This window comes from Sipha flava, unplaced genomic scaffold (genome assembly GCF_003268045.1).
Source record: "Sipha flava isolate LNK unplaced genomic scaffold, YSA_version1 44_pilon_pilon, whole genome shotgun sequence".
In the NCBI taxonomy this organism is placed as follows: Eukaryota; Metazoa; Arthropoda; class Insecta; order Hemiptera; family Aphididae; genus Sipha; species Sipha flava.
In genome coordinates this window covers 1,759,114-1,778,654 of record NW_020273203.1, presented here as the reverse complement: position 1 = coordinate 1,778,654, position 19,541 = coordinate 1,759,114, and the positions used below count along the sequence as shown (strand labels likewise).

Here is a 19,541-nt window from a genome sequence, read left to right as displayed (position 1 = left end):
TTAATCGAAGAAATACATTCAACACCATGAGTAAAATTAATATGCATAACTAACGTAAATACTATTGTAAAATAAGCACGGTGTGCACGTCACGCTCGTATAAGGACGCTTCGGACGTTCAACGTACGGTCCATCTCCCGCCTTGACGATGATAGTACATGCCCTTTTGTCAGTAACATGGTTAACACGACGAGATGTTCTACTGTCTATATATTTTTTGTTTATATCGAATACTTAATCGTATCTCAAGTTCAAGAGCGAACGCCAAACATGATTACAAGATTGTTGTTCCGATTCCCGCAACGAAATGTAATAATTTTTTCCAAAAAAACCGATTAACTGGTCGAGGAAACGAGCGTAAAAAAAAAAAACTACCCGGTACATAAGGTACATAACACGTACAAACATAACATGTCTGTACGTAAGGCGGAAAACCAATCGAAATACCCATTTACCCGCTACATTCACGTAAATCCGGCTCCCCTTGCCGGCAGCCAAGGTATGTATTCTAGAAGTTATAATCCTTTTCAGATTATTTCAAAGGGTACGCGGTGGCGGTGGTGTTGGTGTACACTCGCGTTCCGGAACGTTATGATAAATTTATGTCGATGGTTCTATCCATACGCACACACGCGCACACACACACAATACACGAAGAACACGTTTTGTACGAGCTGTGCGTGCGTGTATACGTCTGAAGTCGACTGTGGTGCGGACCACAGTGCGTGCGTTCTCTGCGGGAATCAGACGCGACGCGAAAAACAAACGTTGATGCAACTATTATTATTATTATTTTTTTTTCTCCTTCGCATAGTTATTTTTCTCTTCCGTTTGCCCCCCCCCCACGCACCCCCGCACCCGCGTCCGCCGTTACCGCCGGAAATCTGTCTCATAACGGTTCACCAGAATCGCTGCGATCGTTTTCCAGTTTGCCGCGGCGATGCGATCGCAAAATGCCCAACGGAAAAGCGTCGCTCGCACGCACTCGCGCGCGCGCAACCACCCCGTCGCTGGCATCGCCCGGCACCACCAGCGTCGTCGTCGTCACCGTCCCCGCATGTATTGTCCTCCGCCGGGCGCGCGCACATTGGCTGATACGTTGGCTGATATACACGTCCTGTTCAGTGTTGTGTCGCGTGCGCTGCGTACAGACGTAAAGACATCACTGTACGGTCGTCAACCGCCGCCGTGTAATACGTATACAATACGCGACGCGATCGCCGACGGTTTTTTGTTTTTTTTTTTTTTTCCGTTACACACATTCGGTGAAAAATAAAAAATTAAATTAAAAAACTACCACGTTTTTGTCGTCGTCGTCGTAGTCGTACCACCCCATGACTTGTTGGGTCGCGGGTAATACTAAATCCGCGAACGCACTCCTCGGCGAGCACGTGTGTCCTTGTACCGTTCGGTTTTCCCAAGTTTCGCCATCTCCGCAAACCGTCGCCGTACCGCGGTCGCGATTTATCTCTCGGGGCATCGATGACCTAACGCACGGAGCCGAGCACTGCACATGCACATGCACACAGACAAAGTAAACTTTCCGAATAATACGATTTCATGATAGTGCTGTAAACCGTACCGCTGTCCGTTGTGATACGATGCTCGTTTCTTGACTTGCGAAACATACACGATTATTATAATATTATTATGATGCGTGCAACGTCGAAAGTGATTCGCAGACGTTTCACGTGATTTATTCGCGTACGCGAACCGGTGAAAAAAACCCGCATCTAAGCATTGTAGTACAACGATATCATAAATTACTGTCCATCGAATATGCATCGGTGTATGTTGTAACATTGTAACATTAACGGACATAGAAACAAAATAAATCGTTGACTAATCGTATAATAATTAATCAGGCGCACCGTACGTATTTATGCATACTACGATTTGTATTGTCACTGGGACGGATACGAGTGTTGTGCATTAGGGGTATTTAATGGTTCGTCTCACACCGTGTAGAGTAAAATAAAGTACTACGAGTTATTTTTATCTTTAGTAACTATATCAGGGTTGTTCGACCAATAAACAGTAGAAGTCTTACATTTATCGCGCGTTGGCTGGAAAACGTATTTATTAAACTTAAAATTAAGTCAGTGATTTAGATAATAATTTATATATTTCGATTTAAACTGAAACCCATTATCATTTACAGAGATCACAACCATAATGTAAACACTATAGCAATACAATTTACTTGGGCATTGAAAATTATGGTTGGAGAATGTATTACCACTGATTATAAATAGTACTATTTATAATCATTGGTATTACTTTCATATAATAAACGTCAAATGGTAATAGATGGCTAGATATCTTATAATGCAATTAGTTTTTCGAAATCTGAACATAAACAACATTGTGAAAACCTATTTATTGTTCTTAATCACTATGAAACTCTAAAATAAAATAGATAATACGTAATGAACTATATGTACGAGTATGTAAATATAACACATACTATGATGAGTTGAAGTAAACGAATGTAATTGTATACGAATGTATACTCCTACATAAATGCAATTTTACGCTTGTGAAAGCGTTAAAAATTAAAACACTATTGTAACGCAATATATAAATAAATATTCACGAATAATTTAATATTTGCTTAAAGAATATATTTTTATTCTAGGTAGTTTAAATTAGAATGCATTGTAAAATTATAAATTATTAAAAAGTAGAATATTTTTGAATAAATTTTAAATAATATTTTATAAATAATTATTGAAAAATAAAATTATAACTATTTTTAAATGTATAGCTTTAGTAATTTTCATTATAATTATAGGTTTTTTAATTATTTTTTAATAATTTATATCAGTTCAAGCTTTGAAACATAAATATTTATAAATATTCATATTAACTTATAATTAGTACGTAATTGAAATTTGAAATTAACACAATTTAACCAAATTAATTAAAATAATTTAAATAAATGAATTTTATATTGCATTTGTTTTACCGGAACAAATTATAAGTATACACATCATAAATAATAATACATTTTATAAATAAATACATGCTATGCAATTATCATTGATTCAAATATAAGTATACGTTATTTAGTCAAAAAGAAGTTATTTACCAATAATTTTTATTTTTTATTAGAAAGTTATTATTTTTATGTTAAACATCGAAAAAAGAAAATATTATATGCTCTTCAATAATTATTATTATACTTCGTATAGGTACTTTAAAAAATAACCAACGATAGAATAACAAATTTAGATATAGTTGAATTTTATATATACATGATCATGTTAGTATCCTAACTTAATCTTTATAATATGCTAAAGGATAAATATTATTTATAGTATATTTCAAGTTGTATTTTTTCTAGGTATTGAACATTTAATTTATACAGTCTTGTATAGGAACGATATAAGAAATGAATTAATTTTTTGAAAAATTATAAGGAAGAAACAGACTTGTCTTTAAGAACATAAAATAGCTTTTCGTTTTTAAGAATATTATCGTAATTATTGTAATTATTTTTTTCTTCCATAGCTCTACACATTTTTATCAAATATTTGACACTTTTTACTTAAATTAATTAAGAGTTAGTATTTAATTAATTTAAAAAAAAATTAAGTTAGTTTTATACTGATTATTGATTAAATTAATTTTAATGTCCCTATATTTTAATATGATTTTAAAAGTAAATTATATACTTTATCATATAAATTATACTTTTAAGGAGAAAAAGGTTTTTCGAGTTCTTTATTTTTAGATATAAAGAATATATTGCATTTCTTTTAATATTTATTATTTTTAAAAAATTAACAACTAATCGAATTGAATAATGTCAAATGGAACGTTAACGACACTGCTTTTAAACAAGTATACAACTAATATCAAGCAATGAACACCTTAACTTATTACCATGTTAAACTTAAAAAAACAATAGTAATTACAAACTTACTTGAAGTATACGTTGGAACAAAATACACTACAGTTATAAGCTATAATAAAGTTATTTACTTCAATATTTAAAGAAGGGTTCAATTTTTTTTATAAACTATACGAGGTGTTCATGTCACACATAATTAATTACACCATGTTTTATTTAGAATAGTTTTAAAAAGTTAGAATTAAAATGGTAAGAAATAAAACCAATGTTATTTTTAGAGATTTTTATAAGATTATCTTTCTTACTCAATGCATTTGCTCATTATCTCGTTTCTCCGTTTTCCGTCGAAATAGTTATCATTGTTGTAATGTCGACTTCATACGATTTGATAATATTAACCATTGCCTATAATAAAAATAATAAACCATATATTTTAATATAACCTTTTTAAAAATTCTTTCTTACTTGTGTGAAAAATACTTGGATATTGTTTGATCTTAAGTATAATTTCCACTTAAGAATGATGTATATTTAAGTTAAAGGATTGAGAACGTGAATTAAATGCTGATATTCCACTACTGTAGTTAAAATGTATCATTAATCGCTTTAATTGTTTATTTTTCTCACGTATAATATAAGGTTTTACATCGTTGTTGAAAAATACTTGAATGGTGTATTTCTTGATAGGAATGCAAAAGAAATTTAATCTAGATAATAATATATATTATAATGGATCTTATTATTCTTTTTTATTACATTTTATTTTAGAAAAAGAACATAAATTACTTAGTAACTCTTTATCAAAGATAAAAAAAAAAAAAAAATGTGAAGAACAACGAAGTAAAATTTAAAACTTTTATAAATGTTGATCTTATATTCAATATATGTAGAAAATATATACTTAACAAAAGATGGTTACTTGTATGAATATTCTATAAATATCTTATGATATAATGACACTGTATAATTTAAAAATTGTTTTAAATTCAATATTACCATAGTTAGTTAAAGCACAGCTTATAATAAACATTGAATTATATTTTTTAAGTAAAAGTATGTACAAGTGAAGTAACTCCGTAAATAATTATAGCTTACATTTCGATAATTATAACGAGTTAAGTTAATAATTTATGTATAATATTAGTAATATAAAGAAAAAATCAATGATCAATTTATCAATATAATTCTGTACGTAAAAATCGATCTACGAATTATAATGCAGAACACGAAATATGTGTTTTATCTTTTTTATAATATGTATAGGTACAAATTTATTTTAAATAAAAATAAGTCAGTCTAAGAACGTTTTAAATATATAATATAATATTATTTTTATTTTTATGGTTGAAATTGAGCATATCGGCGAACCACTTCAACTAAATCTGTGAGTTAAATTTAATTATTAGAGGAATTTCTAAATTAAGAAACGTATTATTAGGTATTATGTGACAAATAAATTTGCATAGTTTGAATACTAAGCAGAATTAAACAATATATGAAATTATATGAGCAATTTAACGTGCATATGCATTAAAACAAGTAATACATTTTAACATTAATATAATTATGTAAATTTAAGTTTAATTTATATCGATTTATATAAAAAATAAACATTACTATTTTTTAGAATTTACAATAATTTAATATTATATTAATACACTTTTATAAGTGTATTAATCTTTTATTTTAAAATTTGTCTATAAATTTCGTTTCACTCATAAAATAAATTATACGTAGTATAAGTCGTCTCACGAAGATTAAATATGATTGAAAATGGCAAGATGATAGAAATCTCTATTTAATCATTTTAGATTAGTTAATCGTTACAGGATATCTTATAAATAATAATATTATGTACTTAAATTATTTAATTTTAGAAATAAGCAATGTATAATAATTTTAAATGTGAAAAATTTTTTTCAGCTGTTCGGTTTTTTGTGAAATGTCAAAACGCATTCAATATCAATGGTATCAATAAATCAGCGTCGTTCATTGAATAAAATGCATTTATCAACGCTCATAGTGTCCACTTATAACAGAACATTGATTTGAAAAACGGAAAAATAATACGTTGATAATGAAAATTTACTCCAGTTTGTTCAGCGTACTAAGCTGTTGGTACATATTGACGTCTCGAATAGTGCAATCGGACTCAGGAACTTCTGCTAAAGGTTAATAAAGTGAAAAAGCATCAATGCATATTTTAAGTAGAATAGTTACATTATATTTTTTATCCATAAAACGTTCATACAATGATTAATGAATATAATTTATTTGTCTGCAATATTTTGTAGTCAACAGATCATAAAACTAAATGTAATGTTTATTGAAAAATTAAATTTGAAAAAAATTACAGGTCATGTATCATATGCACATTATTTATATACTTATATGATATTAAATATTGACTTAAAAAACAATATGCTCAATGATTACCGTTCGATACACACATAATACAAATGTATCTAAATAATAAAGTTACTTTTCTGTTTGATTGTTAAACAAAGCGTAAATATTAAAATCATTTCATACATTGTTCTACCAACTCAGTAACAGAAATTTTTACAAAAACAACTTATAAATTAGTTTTATAAAAATATTGTTCCCTTTTCAGATTATGTTTATGCGAAACGACCTTTTGCAACTGGAAGTTTATTAACTTCCTGGCCCTTTCATTTAATTTATGGTCACGAATATATATAAATATATTCCCATCAATTATAACAACTGAACGTATTCTGGATTACTAAATACAGATTTATATAAAAAAAAATTGTTAATAATGATAAAAATACAAAGCAATAGCTTATATTTGTTTAGATTGTTTTTATAATTTATTACACTATTACTGAAATAATTTAATTAAATAAATATTCAATAGAAATATATATTGATCGAAAATATTGTAATTTAAATTTTCAATATATAAAATATATATTTTTTAAAAATCTACAAGTATACATGAAGGAAAAAATAATATAATATTTTTACGATTTTTATTAGATTTCAGTATATTATTATGGTTCATAATATTTGTCAATGCAATATAATATCTTATAATTCTAGTTATATAATACAAGTTTTAAAATTTGAATAAAAAATAATATTAAATAAACAACAAAGTTTAGTGTAATGAGATATTACCCTAATGTAAAACATATTAGTTATTAGTTATAAGTTGAGACCGGATTTATTTACATTTTAAATTATAAAATATGTATGCAAAAATGCACTAAAAAGTAAAAAAATGCAAAAGATGCAAAATAAAATTTCAATTTTTATTAAATTTTATATTTGATTTTAATTTTCTATTGATAATTACTTATTCATTTTATTCAAATTTTCAATAGCAAAAAGTGAGATGCAAATATTCAAAACGGAATTGTAATTTGTTAAGTTATAGAAGTTATAAAAATAACAAATTTTTACTTACTGTAGTTGAATATCAGAAAAATTAAAAAAATCACTTATTTTAAAATGTTGGTTGAAATAATATACCGTCAATAGACACTGTTTATGAATTAACTGCTAAATATTATACCAAAATGAAGAAGAGATAACATATAAACTCATGCAATAATAATACATGAAAATATCAATAAAAATTTATTATAACATGTTGTAAAAAAAACAATACATGTGTACCCATATGGGGAGGCTCAGCGTTGATGAGTTACTTTGGCGTAATTCTTACCAAAAATTGTACAAATGTAGCAGTGGTTATAATAATGTACTTATTTATGTTGTTTTGGGTATTTTATCCATAATATTAGATAAAATAGGTAAAACTAAGTCTTTTCTATAAAACTTGTACAACCAATCTATAGAGGCTTAGTAACTTACGCGTACCTACATATAATCAGTTTTTTTACTCAACACCTTTTTTGATTGTTAAATGTATATTTGTATGGTTTTTTGTTAAAATATGTAAAAACATGCAGAACATGCACTAACATCAGAATATGCTAAAATATGTAGTATACAATTTTGTTATTTAATCAAACAAGTAAAGATTTGTGGACACTCATTAACTGCATGTATATAATGTAGAAAATATAAACATGCATTTTATATAAAATCCGGTCTTGAGTCATAAGTTATCGATGATAATGATTTTTTTTTTTTTTGTTATTAAATAATTATTTAATTATTGTGAAAAAATCTAAATCTAACAACTAATTATTTGAACAGCAGTTTCTGATCATGTCTTAAGTGAATAATAATATTTACTATCGACTGTATAGTTATATTAACTATAATGTATTTTTTTTAAAATACTACAAATAAATTTTATTAAAAAAAATCGTAATTTATATTTTTTCAAATAGTATTAATATATGACACCAATTTTACGTTTACATACGGTAAAAATTCATCTCGAAATCACGGCACGTTGTATAGGCAAATTTGTTACATTTATGTATACAATAAAAAACGAAACAAGTACAGTAAACTAGAGTGAAAGGTATGTCATTATTATTGAATTGAGAATCTGTCCATAAATCAGTTTTTGGTAGAGGTAATTTATCATTAGGTAATATTTTCTGAAAACAAGTATATCAAAATTAATTTTATTACGGATAATATTATAAAAATTATAAAGAAAAAAAAAATTTTTCAAAAAGCTAAATTATATAACATCATATATACGTTTAAATGTAAAATTATAATATGAGTATTAAAGATTGTGTATAAATGAGTTCAAATAATAAACAATACACCATTGTAGATGCAATATTTACATGACCATCGAGTTTGGGCTGTTATCACGAACTGTATACCATATGTATAACCATAGGCGTGTGCACGAGACGATCGGAATCTTTTTAGGGGCATAATACAATTTTAAATTCGTGTAGGTATATAATTAATTATAACAATATGTTCGAGGAAATCATAAAAATGTTATTTCGTAATAGTGAAATTTAATAACAAATATTTGTGTAACATTACATCCACTGCTGGACCTAGAGTATTTGTCTTCCATGGCAAATACAATTTTCACCCCTCCTTTAAATTCACAATAGTATACACTTAGATATTAAGGTACCCCTGAGTATACGGCATTCGATAACAAAAACTACTACTCGCACTCTTTAGATCCGACACTGACTACATCAATTTTATTGATTTATTCATGTAATAAAATCATTGTGTACATTAATAGGTTGATTATAAATAAATATATTGTTTTATTTTTATATACATCGTGTATATCAGTGGTTCCCAACTTCTTTTGTTCTACGTCCCCTTTGTAGATTTTCAAAGTCTCGCGTCTCCCACTCCTATAAATTAAATAAATCGATCACTTTTTTTTGAGTATATTACAAATAAACTATACAATATTTGGAACTAATCAATAAAAATTTCACTTCGTAATAACTGCGTACGCCTCCCCAGCAATGTGTATGCGGCCCTCAGTTTGTGAACCAGCGATGTATATTTAATAATTATAATATTAAGGTAAGCGGACCTGCATCATCAGACTCAAGGAAAACTCTATACGTTTATAATGAGTCGCTTTCAATTAATGAAAGACCGTAAACTATCCGCTCTGCAATAATATATAATCAGTTAACCGTTCACTGTTGTGTGTTGATACTTGTCTGATCAGTGTTTAGTGCTTATTGTAATACTGTTTAACGTGTTAACTGTTAAGTAATATTTATAATATAGTACCGTTAAATTATAGCGTGAGATATTATTATAATTTATTTTTAAACATTTCAAACATGTCAAGTTAACGAAGTGGTTGTGAAAATATAAAATGTAAAGCTCGTAAAGAAGCCGAACTGGTAAATATTAAAAGTCAATATTCAATAAAAATTATTTTCTATCAAACACATTACATTTTCAAGTTTGTAAGTAATATATAAGTAAAGTAAATAATAAATAATAGGTAGGTATTTTATTGTATTTATTAATAATATTAAATATAAGAAATTAATCAGTTATAAGAGTCTTATATACCTATATATATCTAGAAATTATCAAATTAATATTGTGTGCACATACAACTTGATTCTATTTACATAATTTTTAGTTTACAATTTTAATGTATATTAATGTGTTAAAAAAAAAAAAATTAGGGCCCTGCCCGAATATTGGAGCATTAATTGATCTATGCTTGACCGTCTACGCACGCCTATGTGTATAGCCAGTATATGTGTATATATTATGTATTTAGCTTGATGAATGGTATATGATAGATTGACAGGGTTTTCAATAAGTTGTCATATACATCTTAAGTTAAAGTTTTCTACCGTAACAAATATGACGTTATTGTTATTTCAGCCTGTTATGTATTCAGAAGGTGAATTTTTTGTTGAATTATTCATGTTATGTTCAATCTCTTCTTCCAAGAATTCATAATTATTGAAGGAAAAGAACCAACATTAAAAAATCTGTCATTTACTTGCTCAGTTCTTGTCGATTCGGTGTTTGATTTTGATGAATATATTAGACAAGAAATGATTATAATAAAATAAATATTTGTTTTAATTTTGAATCATAATAACTGATTGGAACATTAAATAAATAATTTTGTAATAAAAATATACGGGTGAAAAATTAATTTTTTTTAAAATTCCAGTAATATGCTTCTAAGTTATTTTCATGGGATATTATCGTTTTTAAAAGTTATGTAAACATTTTTTATTTATTTTTTCACTACCTTTGGCCTTATTGATACCAAGAAATATGATTTTATTGATATTTCTCTTTTTAATGTTCAACAATATTGTAAAAAGTATGTGTTTAATAATATACAATATAATTGTTAGTAAATAATATAAAAAAGTAGGTTAATAATAGCAGTGATAAATCTCACAAACCATGAATTTTTAAAATTTATAATCACATTTTAAATTTTATAAAATATGCTTTGAATTATTTATTCCCATATTTGAAGCACACAAAAATTAAATATAGAATTGAAATGCTCATAAAAAAAGTTTCCAACTTCTTGTGATAATATAATTTAATTTAACTATCCTTTTATTCAAATGTCAAGTCTTAAGACTCAAAATTATTAGTTTAATTTTAAAAATAAAATCTGATTTCTGTGAATTGTAATGTTTCTTGTAATTTTTGAATCGGCTTTTACTAATTACAACAATACAATATAGTAGTAATTCAGTAGTTAATGCAATATACATCTAAATCTATTCAATAAAAATGTAATTCCAATTACAGTTTATACTGAACATTTTTATATTTACAAGTATAAAAACTGATTTCAGAACAATTTCTATGTAGAACAATCGTTTAATTTTGTTAACCAGGTGTGAATTAGAGTATTAATATTGAAATGTTCACTTGCATATAAATATTTAAGGTAGAATTGTCCAAGAATGGTTGGTTAACATTTTTTTAAAAACTTGCAATTCTGTAAGATCTATCTTTTTTAACTTACAAATGATAATATTTTTCTCACAAAAAATTGGAAAATTTACAAGTTTTAAAATAAATTTTTTTATCATTAAAATACTATAATTATATATAAGCTGTAGAACTTTTTATACTACAATATATATTTTATTGTTAAATCAATATTCTTAATAATCAACTTATAATTTGAAAACGTTAAATCATAAAATAATGATACAGGTATATTATATTATTATTATAAAACAAAAAGTTAATATCTTAATTTACTATTGTCATAATAAAATCACTTGAATAAATATATTATGTGATTTAACTTGTCCATAAATTATGTTTCAAATTTGATTTGGTAACTATTAAATGCATTTTAATATAAACTGAACATTTATAATTTCTGATAGATATTTAAAAATCATAACTACAATAATTATATTGAAGTATAATTAATAATACTTGATAATTTAAATGTTTAAATTGGAAATTGAAATGTTTACTTCTGTTACTTGTTCTGTTATAGTAAATAAAGAAAATCAAAATATATATGTAATAAACCTTACCACTCATTTTATCTTTTTTACTCTTTACGATAAGAGGTAAAATCCAAATTGCTCAGCTGATTGGGCAGAACGCTGGTGATCAAATCGACTGTGAAATTGGACAACGTAGTAGAGTAGTATATGTTTTTTCCAGTTCACATCCCAATTTTCACGAAGAATAGTATGCGTTATTCAATAAATATTTAAGATATTGCTATTTTTTTTTAAACAATGACATCATGAAACATACTATTATTACAAAATCCATTGAATTGCCCAATGTTTATTAAATTACGAATTTAAGTTTTTTTTTAATTATATTTCTATTAACATTTCATACTTTTTTATTTGCTTAACTAAATAGTAGCGATAACAATTAAGAATTTATAAAATTTAATATGTTTTATTTTTATTTTAAATCTTCACTTTGTGAACTTTGTATTTAATTAAATACAATTTATGAATACAAATTAAAATTTGGAGAATACAGGTGTATTTAAATGATCAATTTACTTTATTTATTTATTTTTAAATAATTTATTATTACTAACTGTTTATAATATATATTAGGTTAAATTCAAAAAGATATTACTTAAAGTCTATACTTACTACAACATAAATATTTTTAAATATTGAACTCTAGACTTTGATAGTTTTAAGATACAATCGAATTAATTTGCAGCTAATTTAAATACATAACAAAATTGAGAAATTGGTGTTTTAAACAATCGTGATTATCAGTTGTCGTAAACTCGTTTCTTAAGATTTATATTTTGCAAAATTAATCATTAAAATTATTTGTAGAACTATTTCAATAAATGAATATGAAGTTATCATACAAACTTCATAGATTCTAATATTTTATTAAAGTACTTTATTTAAAATACATAATATTTACAATTTCTTTGGCAAATAGCATTAAATACATCAAATGTATTAGAAAATGAAAATAAACATTTTAATTTGTATAAAATTATATTTATTTAGACGAAGTAAGTATAATGTTATATGATATAAATTATAACATAATTTTAAATTAATATTAATCATTGGAAAATAAAATGGAAATAAAAAGTTAACTCTTATTATATACGTATGTAATGTGTTATAAAATACAAATAAAATATTTCCAGCACCATTTTTAAACAAATTACGAGATTAAATAGGTTAATTAAAAAACGATTATTATAGCATTCAAAAGAAGATGAAAAACAGAGATCAATAGTTTATTGTATATTTAATTATTTTTTGTTAACATAATATTTATATACCAAAAATATAAATATAATAATTTTTGAACTCTGTTCAAAGATTTTATTGTAGCAGTTGATTTATAAAATAAGATTTACAAATCGTAGTAGAAACTAAATTTTAAACCCTAAATGTATCAAACAATATGGATAGAAATTATTTCTTAATTTATTTTTAAATATCTGATAAAATTGTTAGTAATAAACTATTTATAAACTAAAAGTATTATTAATTCATAAGGTTATAAATCAAATTAACATACAATTTTTATTTATTTTTAAATTTTATCAGTTGATAAAACTCAAAATTATTTCTAAGTAAACATTCATACCAGTATATGGTATATACATTGTTAATTTCATTATTTTTAATTTCTCTAAATATATATTAAATAGGTTTTAAAATTAATTTATAAAATTGTTTTAGGTGTTTTTAATCAATTATTAACATAAAATTGAAATTAATGTTTAAGTGTCAAATTTTAAAAGTAAAGATAAATTTCTATAGCTTTTTATTTTATACAAAAATACATTTATAATAGTGTGAATGCTTGTAAATACAACAAAGCAACAACTTATAGTAAGTATAGATATATATTTTATACAAAATAATATATATATTAGGTTATTTTACTCTGTAAAATACTATTTTTATAATATTATTCCGTGTATGTACCACCAATATTTTATTCATTTTAATTTGTGAGAGAAATCTCGTATCAACTGTATTATCCTGTCACGTTGAAACAGTAAAAACTCATAAAACCTTATATAATATATATACAAGTATTTCTAGTTACATTATACATATAATATATATAATCTACAACATTTGTCGATTTTGAGTATAGGCAAGATCCCAAGGATGAATTTGAAATTTTATTCTCTATGGAGACAATATTTGTCTTAAAATATATAAATATGCGTACCGTGCAATGTGTACATAACTATTTTCCTTTCTCTTTCACTCTCATTCTCTCTCTCTTTCTGTCTCATTGGCATCAAAACTATTTAAGAGTTTTTGCCACCATCGACACCTCCTTCCACTCTTCCCGATTTAACCATTTTCTTTCCTAATTTAGTATCTATAGTTTCTCTAAGTCCTGCTTTATTCCATCTAACCATCGCTTCATTGGACATTCTCTAGTCTCTTCCCTGTAGATTTCCACTCCACCACCACCTTAAAGCGATTTGAGTTTGACTCCCTCACCACGAGCCTAAACCATTTAATTCTTTGTGCTTTTACAAAGTTGGTTATCCTTCGAACTCCTGCCAATTCTCGAATTTCTTTGTTCCTTCTTCTGATCCAGCATCCTAGTTCGTTATCGTTATCGTTATACTGGACCACAGATGATTTTCAGTATTTTCTTTTCAAATTACATAAGTTTTTGTTTCATTCTGCTTTTTAAAGTTCATACCTTATATCCATTTATTAATGTTGGTCTAATTATTGCTGTTTAGAGATGTACTTTTGTTCTTCTAGAAAACAATTTAGATTTAGGTATTTGATTAACGAATGATGTCGTTCATTGAAAATGATGTCTTTTCTGCTTTGAAAATTCTGCTATTTAATTTTATGGACCAGTTATTATTACCAATAGTAGAGACCCCCAGGTATGTAAATAAGCGCACTTTCTCAAAAGTGTGTCATTGAATTACTACAATATTGACCTGGCCGTTGTCTGGTAATAGCTCCATCACTTTGGTTTTATCATCGTTCACATTCAGCTCTGTAGCTTTTGCTTCTTTAATAAGAATTGAGGTGCTATGCGCCACACTTTCCCTTAATAACAATTCTACGTCATTCAGTCTTAGTTTTAAATGTCGATCTGGTCGCGGTCTTTTCTAGTACATTCTAAATGATACGTTCGGGTTCAATCTGATTTCATCTTTTATTTCATTGGTCCTGTCTGGTCTTGGTCTTAGTTAAAATGTAACAGTCCGATCCATTCTTTAAAAATACGGACCATGCAGATTTCTAATTGATATATTGTTTACCTCCTATTCTATTCTATGATCTATTCATGTTGGCACTGATTTTATTGGTACTTCATTACTAAGCAGTTTTCCAAAGTAATTTTTCTATTTTGTAACTTTCTCAATTGGGTTTATTAAATTTTTGTCTTCAATATCCTTGACAACTTTCAGATTTGGGTAAAATTTTCTGTACGAAAAAGTTCCGTATTTTACCTTGTGTGCGGTTAGGATAGTTATAAGCGGGACCGTTACCTTGTTTTGTTTTACGTAATAGTTCATTCATGTAGTTTTTTTTTCTCTCTGTATGATCCATTTTTATGTTCTCTCTTCTACTTCATAATTTTCTTAACTTTAATAAGGTCGATGCTGTAAGTATCATTCGCCAGCTTCACTTTTTTTCTCTACAACATTTCTAAAATCACTATTAAACCATTTATTCTCTAGGTTTTTTGGTTCGCTAGTGTATGGTCTTTTTTATGATACTAAAATTCACTTTTCTTTCATTTTCTCATTGTCTCTCATTTAATTTACCTTTGATCTCAGTGATATATTTTTGTATTTTGTCTTCATATTTTAGCTTTTCAATGTTGAATTTTTGTGGTTTTTTAAAATTTTTATTCGCTTTTTATAGTTTTAGTCAAAACTTGCATATTACTAGAAAATGATCCGTATCACAGTTTGTACTCATGTAACTTCTCTCAACTGTTATACTTGATATATATCTTTTTGCAATCAATACATGATCAATTTGATTCATAATTCGTCTATCTGGAGACTTATAGGTGTATTTGTGTATGTTCTTGTTTGGAAAAGTAGGAAAAGTGCTACTGATTACTAACTTTCTAAATGTCGCAAATTAAATTATTCTCTGACCATTATTATTGTTCTTTTTGTGAACACTTTCTAATCCTATAGTAGGTATAAACATTAATTCCTTCCCTGTTTTAGAATTTGTATCTCCTAACGCGATTTTTATTACGCTTCCGGGTAGTCTGTCATAAATTCTGGTTAATTCTTCATAGAATATATTTTTATCTACTCCCTCACTGTTTTCCGTTGGTGTATATATGTTAATTAGGGATATATCTTTGGACTCAGTTCTTACTCATATTGTACAGACACACAGATATTGGGTTAAATTCACAAGATTCGTATTTTTTATAAACAACGAAATCCGTCCAATAAGATGTCTATTATTCGTTCTTTTATAATAAATATTGCAGTCGTTTATCTTCACATGTCCTTCGCCCGTTCATCTAATTTCTTGAAATGCCACAATTAACACTGTATACTGATTCAGCATATCGGTAAGAGTCTGGCATGCACCAGCAAGATATAAACTTAAGTAGTTCCAAGTCGCAATCTTAATCTCCTTGTTCTTCCGTTTCTTTTTACCATTTGAGTTATCCATCCTCTAGTCCGAGGCTTTGTTGATGGTTTCTCAAGAACAACTCTTTTATGATTGTGAATTGTAGCCTTACGATGAACTTTTCATACCTTGATAGAAAGAGCTCAGGCCCCCGGGTTCGATAGACCTGTTAAATAATGACTGTGTACCCCCTGGGGGAATAAGTATTTTCCTAGTAAATTATATTTTATTTATCATAAAAATGATCAAACAATTTTAAGAAATAATTTATTTTTGAATGATAATATTACGAAAAAAATAAGAATAAAAATATGTATGCTAAAAAATGACAATGATTTATAAGTGATTTGGAATTCATAAAATAAAATAATCATTAATATTCAAGATAAAAGGTTAGGTTATAAAAGTAAAACACACTTTACTGTCTATAATAATAGTTTTGAACCATTATATTTCACTTTTCATGACCATTTAATTTAGTTTGAACATTAATTGATAGATTAAATTTGAATAAATATAAATAAACTTACGACATTATAATTAGTTAGTATATCTATAATTATATAATATTATACAATAAATTGTTTTTGTCTAACTTTATTGAATGATAAACGACTCAAAATAAATTTTACTCTAATATTTTTAATTTAGAATATTTTCTTTGAAACTGTAAAGTAATAATATATTATTATAACTACTGAAGTTAGAACTACTGAAGTTATTATTTTCACACAATTATTTTAAATTTAATTTTATATTTAAATTGAAACGATGAGTGTGTAAGTTTAAGTGTTTTACGTATGATGATTTTAATATTTTATAATAAACTTTTTGGATTTTGAAACTGTAACAAAGTTTCCTTGTAGTATTTTATTTGATTGAAAAATAAACAAAACAGTGGCGTAGCAAGGGTATGGCGAACTATGCCTACGCCAAGGGCACAAATAGTAAAGGGGCGCAAAATTGTGCAAAAGTCGTATTTTTATCCTACATTTAAATCAACATTTTCATTATACTTTTTGAAATATGTAGATGTTGTCTATTTGTACACACTACTTATGAATTTAATGATAAAATTATGAAAATAAGGTATTTAAATAAAAAATTTCATATGAAGAAATTATTGATGAATTTGGCAGTTATAAAGAGAGAAAAATAAATTTTCAAAGTTTAAAATTAACACTGTAATAGTAACTTATATGTATGAATTGTACACTTAAAAATATTAGTAAAATTAAAAGTTAAAAAAAATATCAAGTTTACTAGGGCCGCTAGCCAGATTTCCTACGCCACTAATACAAAAGGTATTTTACACAACAATTTTTCAAATTTCAAATGTTAGTGCTTATTTCATATAAATCCTACATATGTTTCTGCTTAAAGAAGTAGTCATTTTGAAAAAAATAATATTTAGTTTCTTAATTATCTAAAAAACCTATGCTGGAATTATTTATGATAAAATGTTCATATTGTTCATTATTCCAACGTTTACTATGAATTGTTTTTCTCAATCAATGATTTGTAAATTTTGTAATATTTAATGTATACAAATGGAATAACTACAAATACATTAATATCAGTGATGTGTTTAAAGTTATAATTATGTTACATTTTTTGCACGATGGTGCTCTTTCCGAGAAATTAAGTGATGAAGGACAGTACAACATATTAATAACCCATACGTTTCTAGTATCTCACCATCTCCCTGGCTACTTTAATAGATTATTTTATTCCAAGAATTTTTGCCTACTCATAGTTAAATTATATAATTATTGTAAAATCCAACCTAACATTCCTATAGAGGAAGTAAAAATGGTTTGAAAGTTTGATACGGTGAAACCTCGGTATCTCGAAGTCGCAAGAGTCCAAAAAAAAAAAAAATTCGACATATCGAAACTTCGAGTTACCGAGGGAATTTAAAACATAAATAAAATTTGATGTAAAAATGTTTAATTATTGGAAAAAATGTGTATTTATAATATAAAATGTATACATATATTGTATATATATTATTAGTATTCGTCATTTGGGTAATTATATGGTACATTATTTTCTATGAAAATAGAAAATCTGTCATTTGTGTTTGTTTTTGTTTAGTATTAGAACTATTTTTAGTAAAACTACCTAAAATATTAAGTGCAGTAATATTGCAAAATACTCCTGATCAAAAGCCATATTAATTATGATAGTAATTTATAAGTGGAATATTTAAAAGATATTTAAAAACTTTTATTGCTGTACAAATCTAAACTTGAATGCTATACCTAGTAAACATTAAAATCTAATATATTTATATATTTTGTATAGATAATATTGTTTTATTGCTGCTTAATGGTAGAAATTAATACTTTTTCCACGAGAAAAGTCATCTACCTCGGTTAATTTATCATAAACGTTTAAAAGCCGTAAATTAATTACATTTCAAGCGATCGAATGAAAAGTTGCTTTATACATTGTGTTGTAGTAGAGATTCAAACAATCGTTTGTCAGGATTAGAACGCTTTAAATGTCTCTCCACCCCCTTTGCACTGATGTTTTTCGACCAACGCTCTTTGTCCTCAATGTCATCCTCTTTCACTAATTTTATTTCATTAAAATGAACAACGGTAGTGCGTCGAAAAGTTTGTCAGAAAATAAAGGCACACTTCATCAAGAACGAGTAAATTGAACTTATTAACGATTTCAAAAGAACCCCGACGTATATTTGCTTTCATAATTCCTAAAAGCTTCAAATATAATTAATATTATGAAATGAATGACATTACAAATACATTACAGTACGTATACATACATATACATATACATACGTATATATAGTATATATATTATATTTGCATATCTACATAGCCTAAGTTTTTTATTCGTGCTTTAATTAAAAAAATGTTATGCAGATAAAAACAAAAACAAATCTTGCATAATAAACAAATTAAATACTTTTAATTACTCTTTAGTCGGAAAAAACCACATCCGATTAGATATTATGTATTTGTACGTTACAGAATATAATAGCAGTTTTTTGGAACGGTAGAATAAATATTGAACTCTGAGATCAAGATGCGAAATACATTTTCTGAATAGCACGTTTTGGTGCGGATAAATAGTAATGTGTATAGTGAAAATCACGAGTGACCGAACCGGCTAGCGTTAAAAATAACAAAAGATAATCT

General features: G+C 26.3%; 1 protein-coding gene across 2 annotated transcripts in view; it reads left to right on the top strand.

Annotated features, from left to right (window-relative positions):
- LOC112689555 overlaps positions 1-19,541 on the top strand; it is a 77,369-nt gene that overhangs the window by 4,967 nt on the left and 52,861 nt on the right. The window contains exons 1-2 of one of the 2 annotated variants that reach the window (XM_025563327.1): positions 880-1,534; positions 5,780-6,027. In XM_025563327.1, the coding sequence (XP_025419112.1) occupies positions 5,934-6,027 (94 nt within the window). In that variant the 5' untranslated portion in view covers positions 880-1,534; positions 5,780-5,933. Of the gene's footprint in view, positions 1-879; positions 1,535-5,779; positions 6,028-19,541 lie in introns of those variants that run through there. The other variant, XM_025563328.1, reaches the window with a different exon arrangement.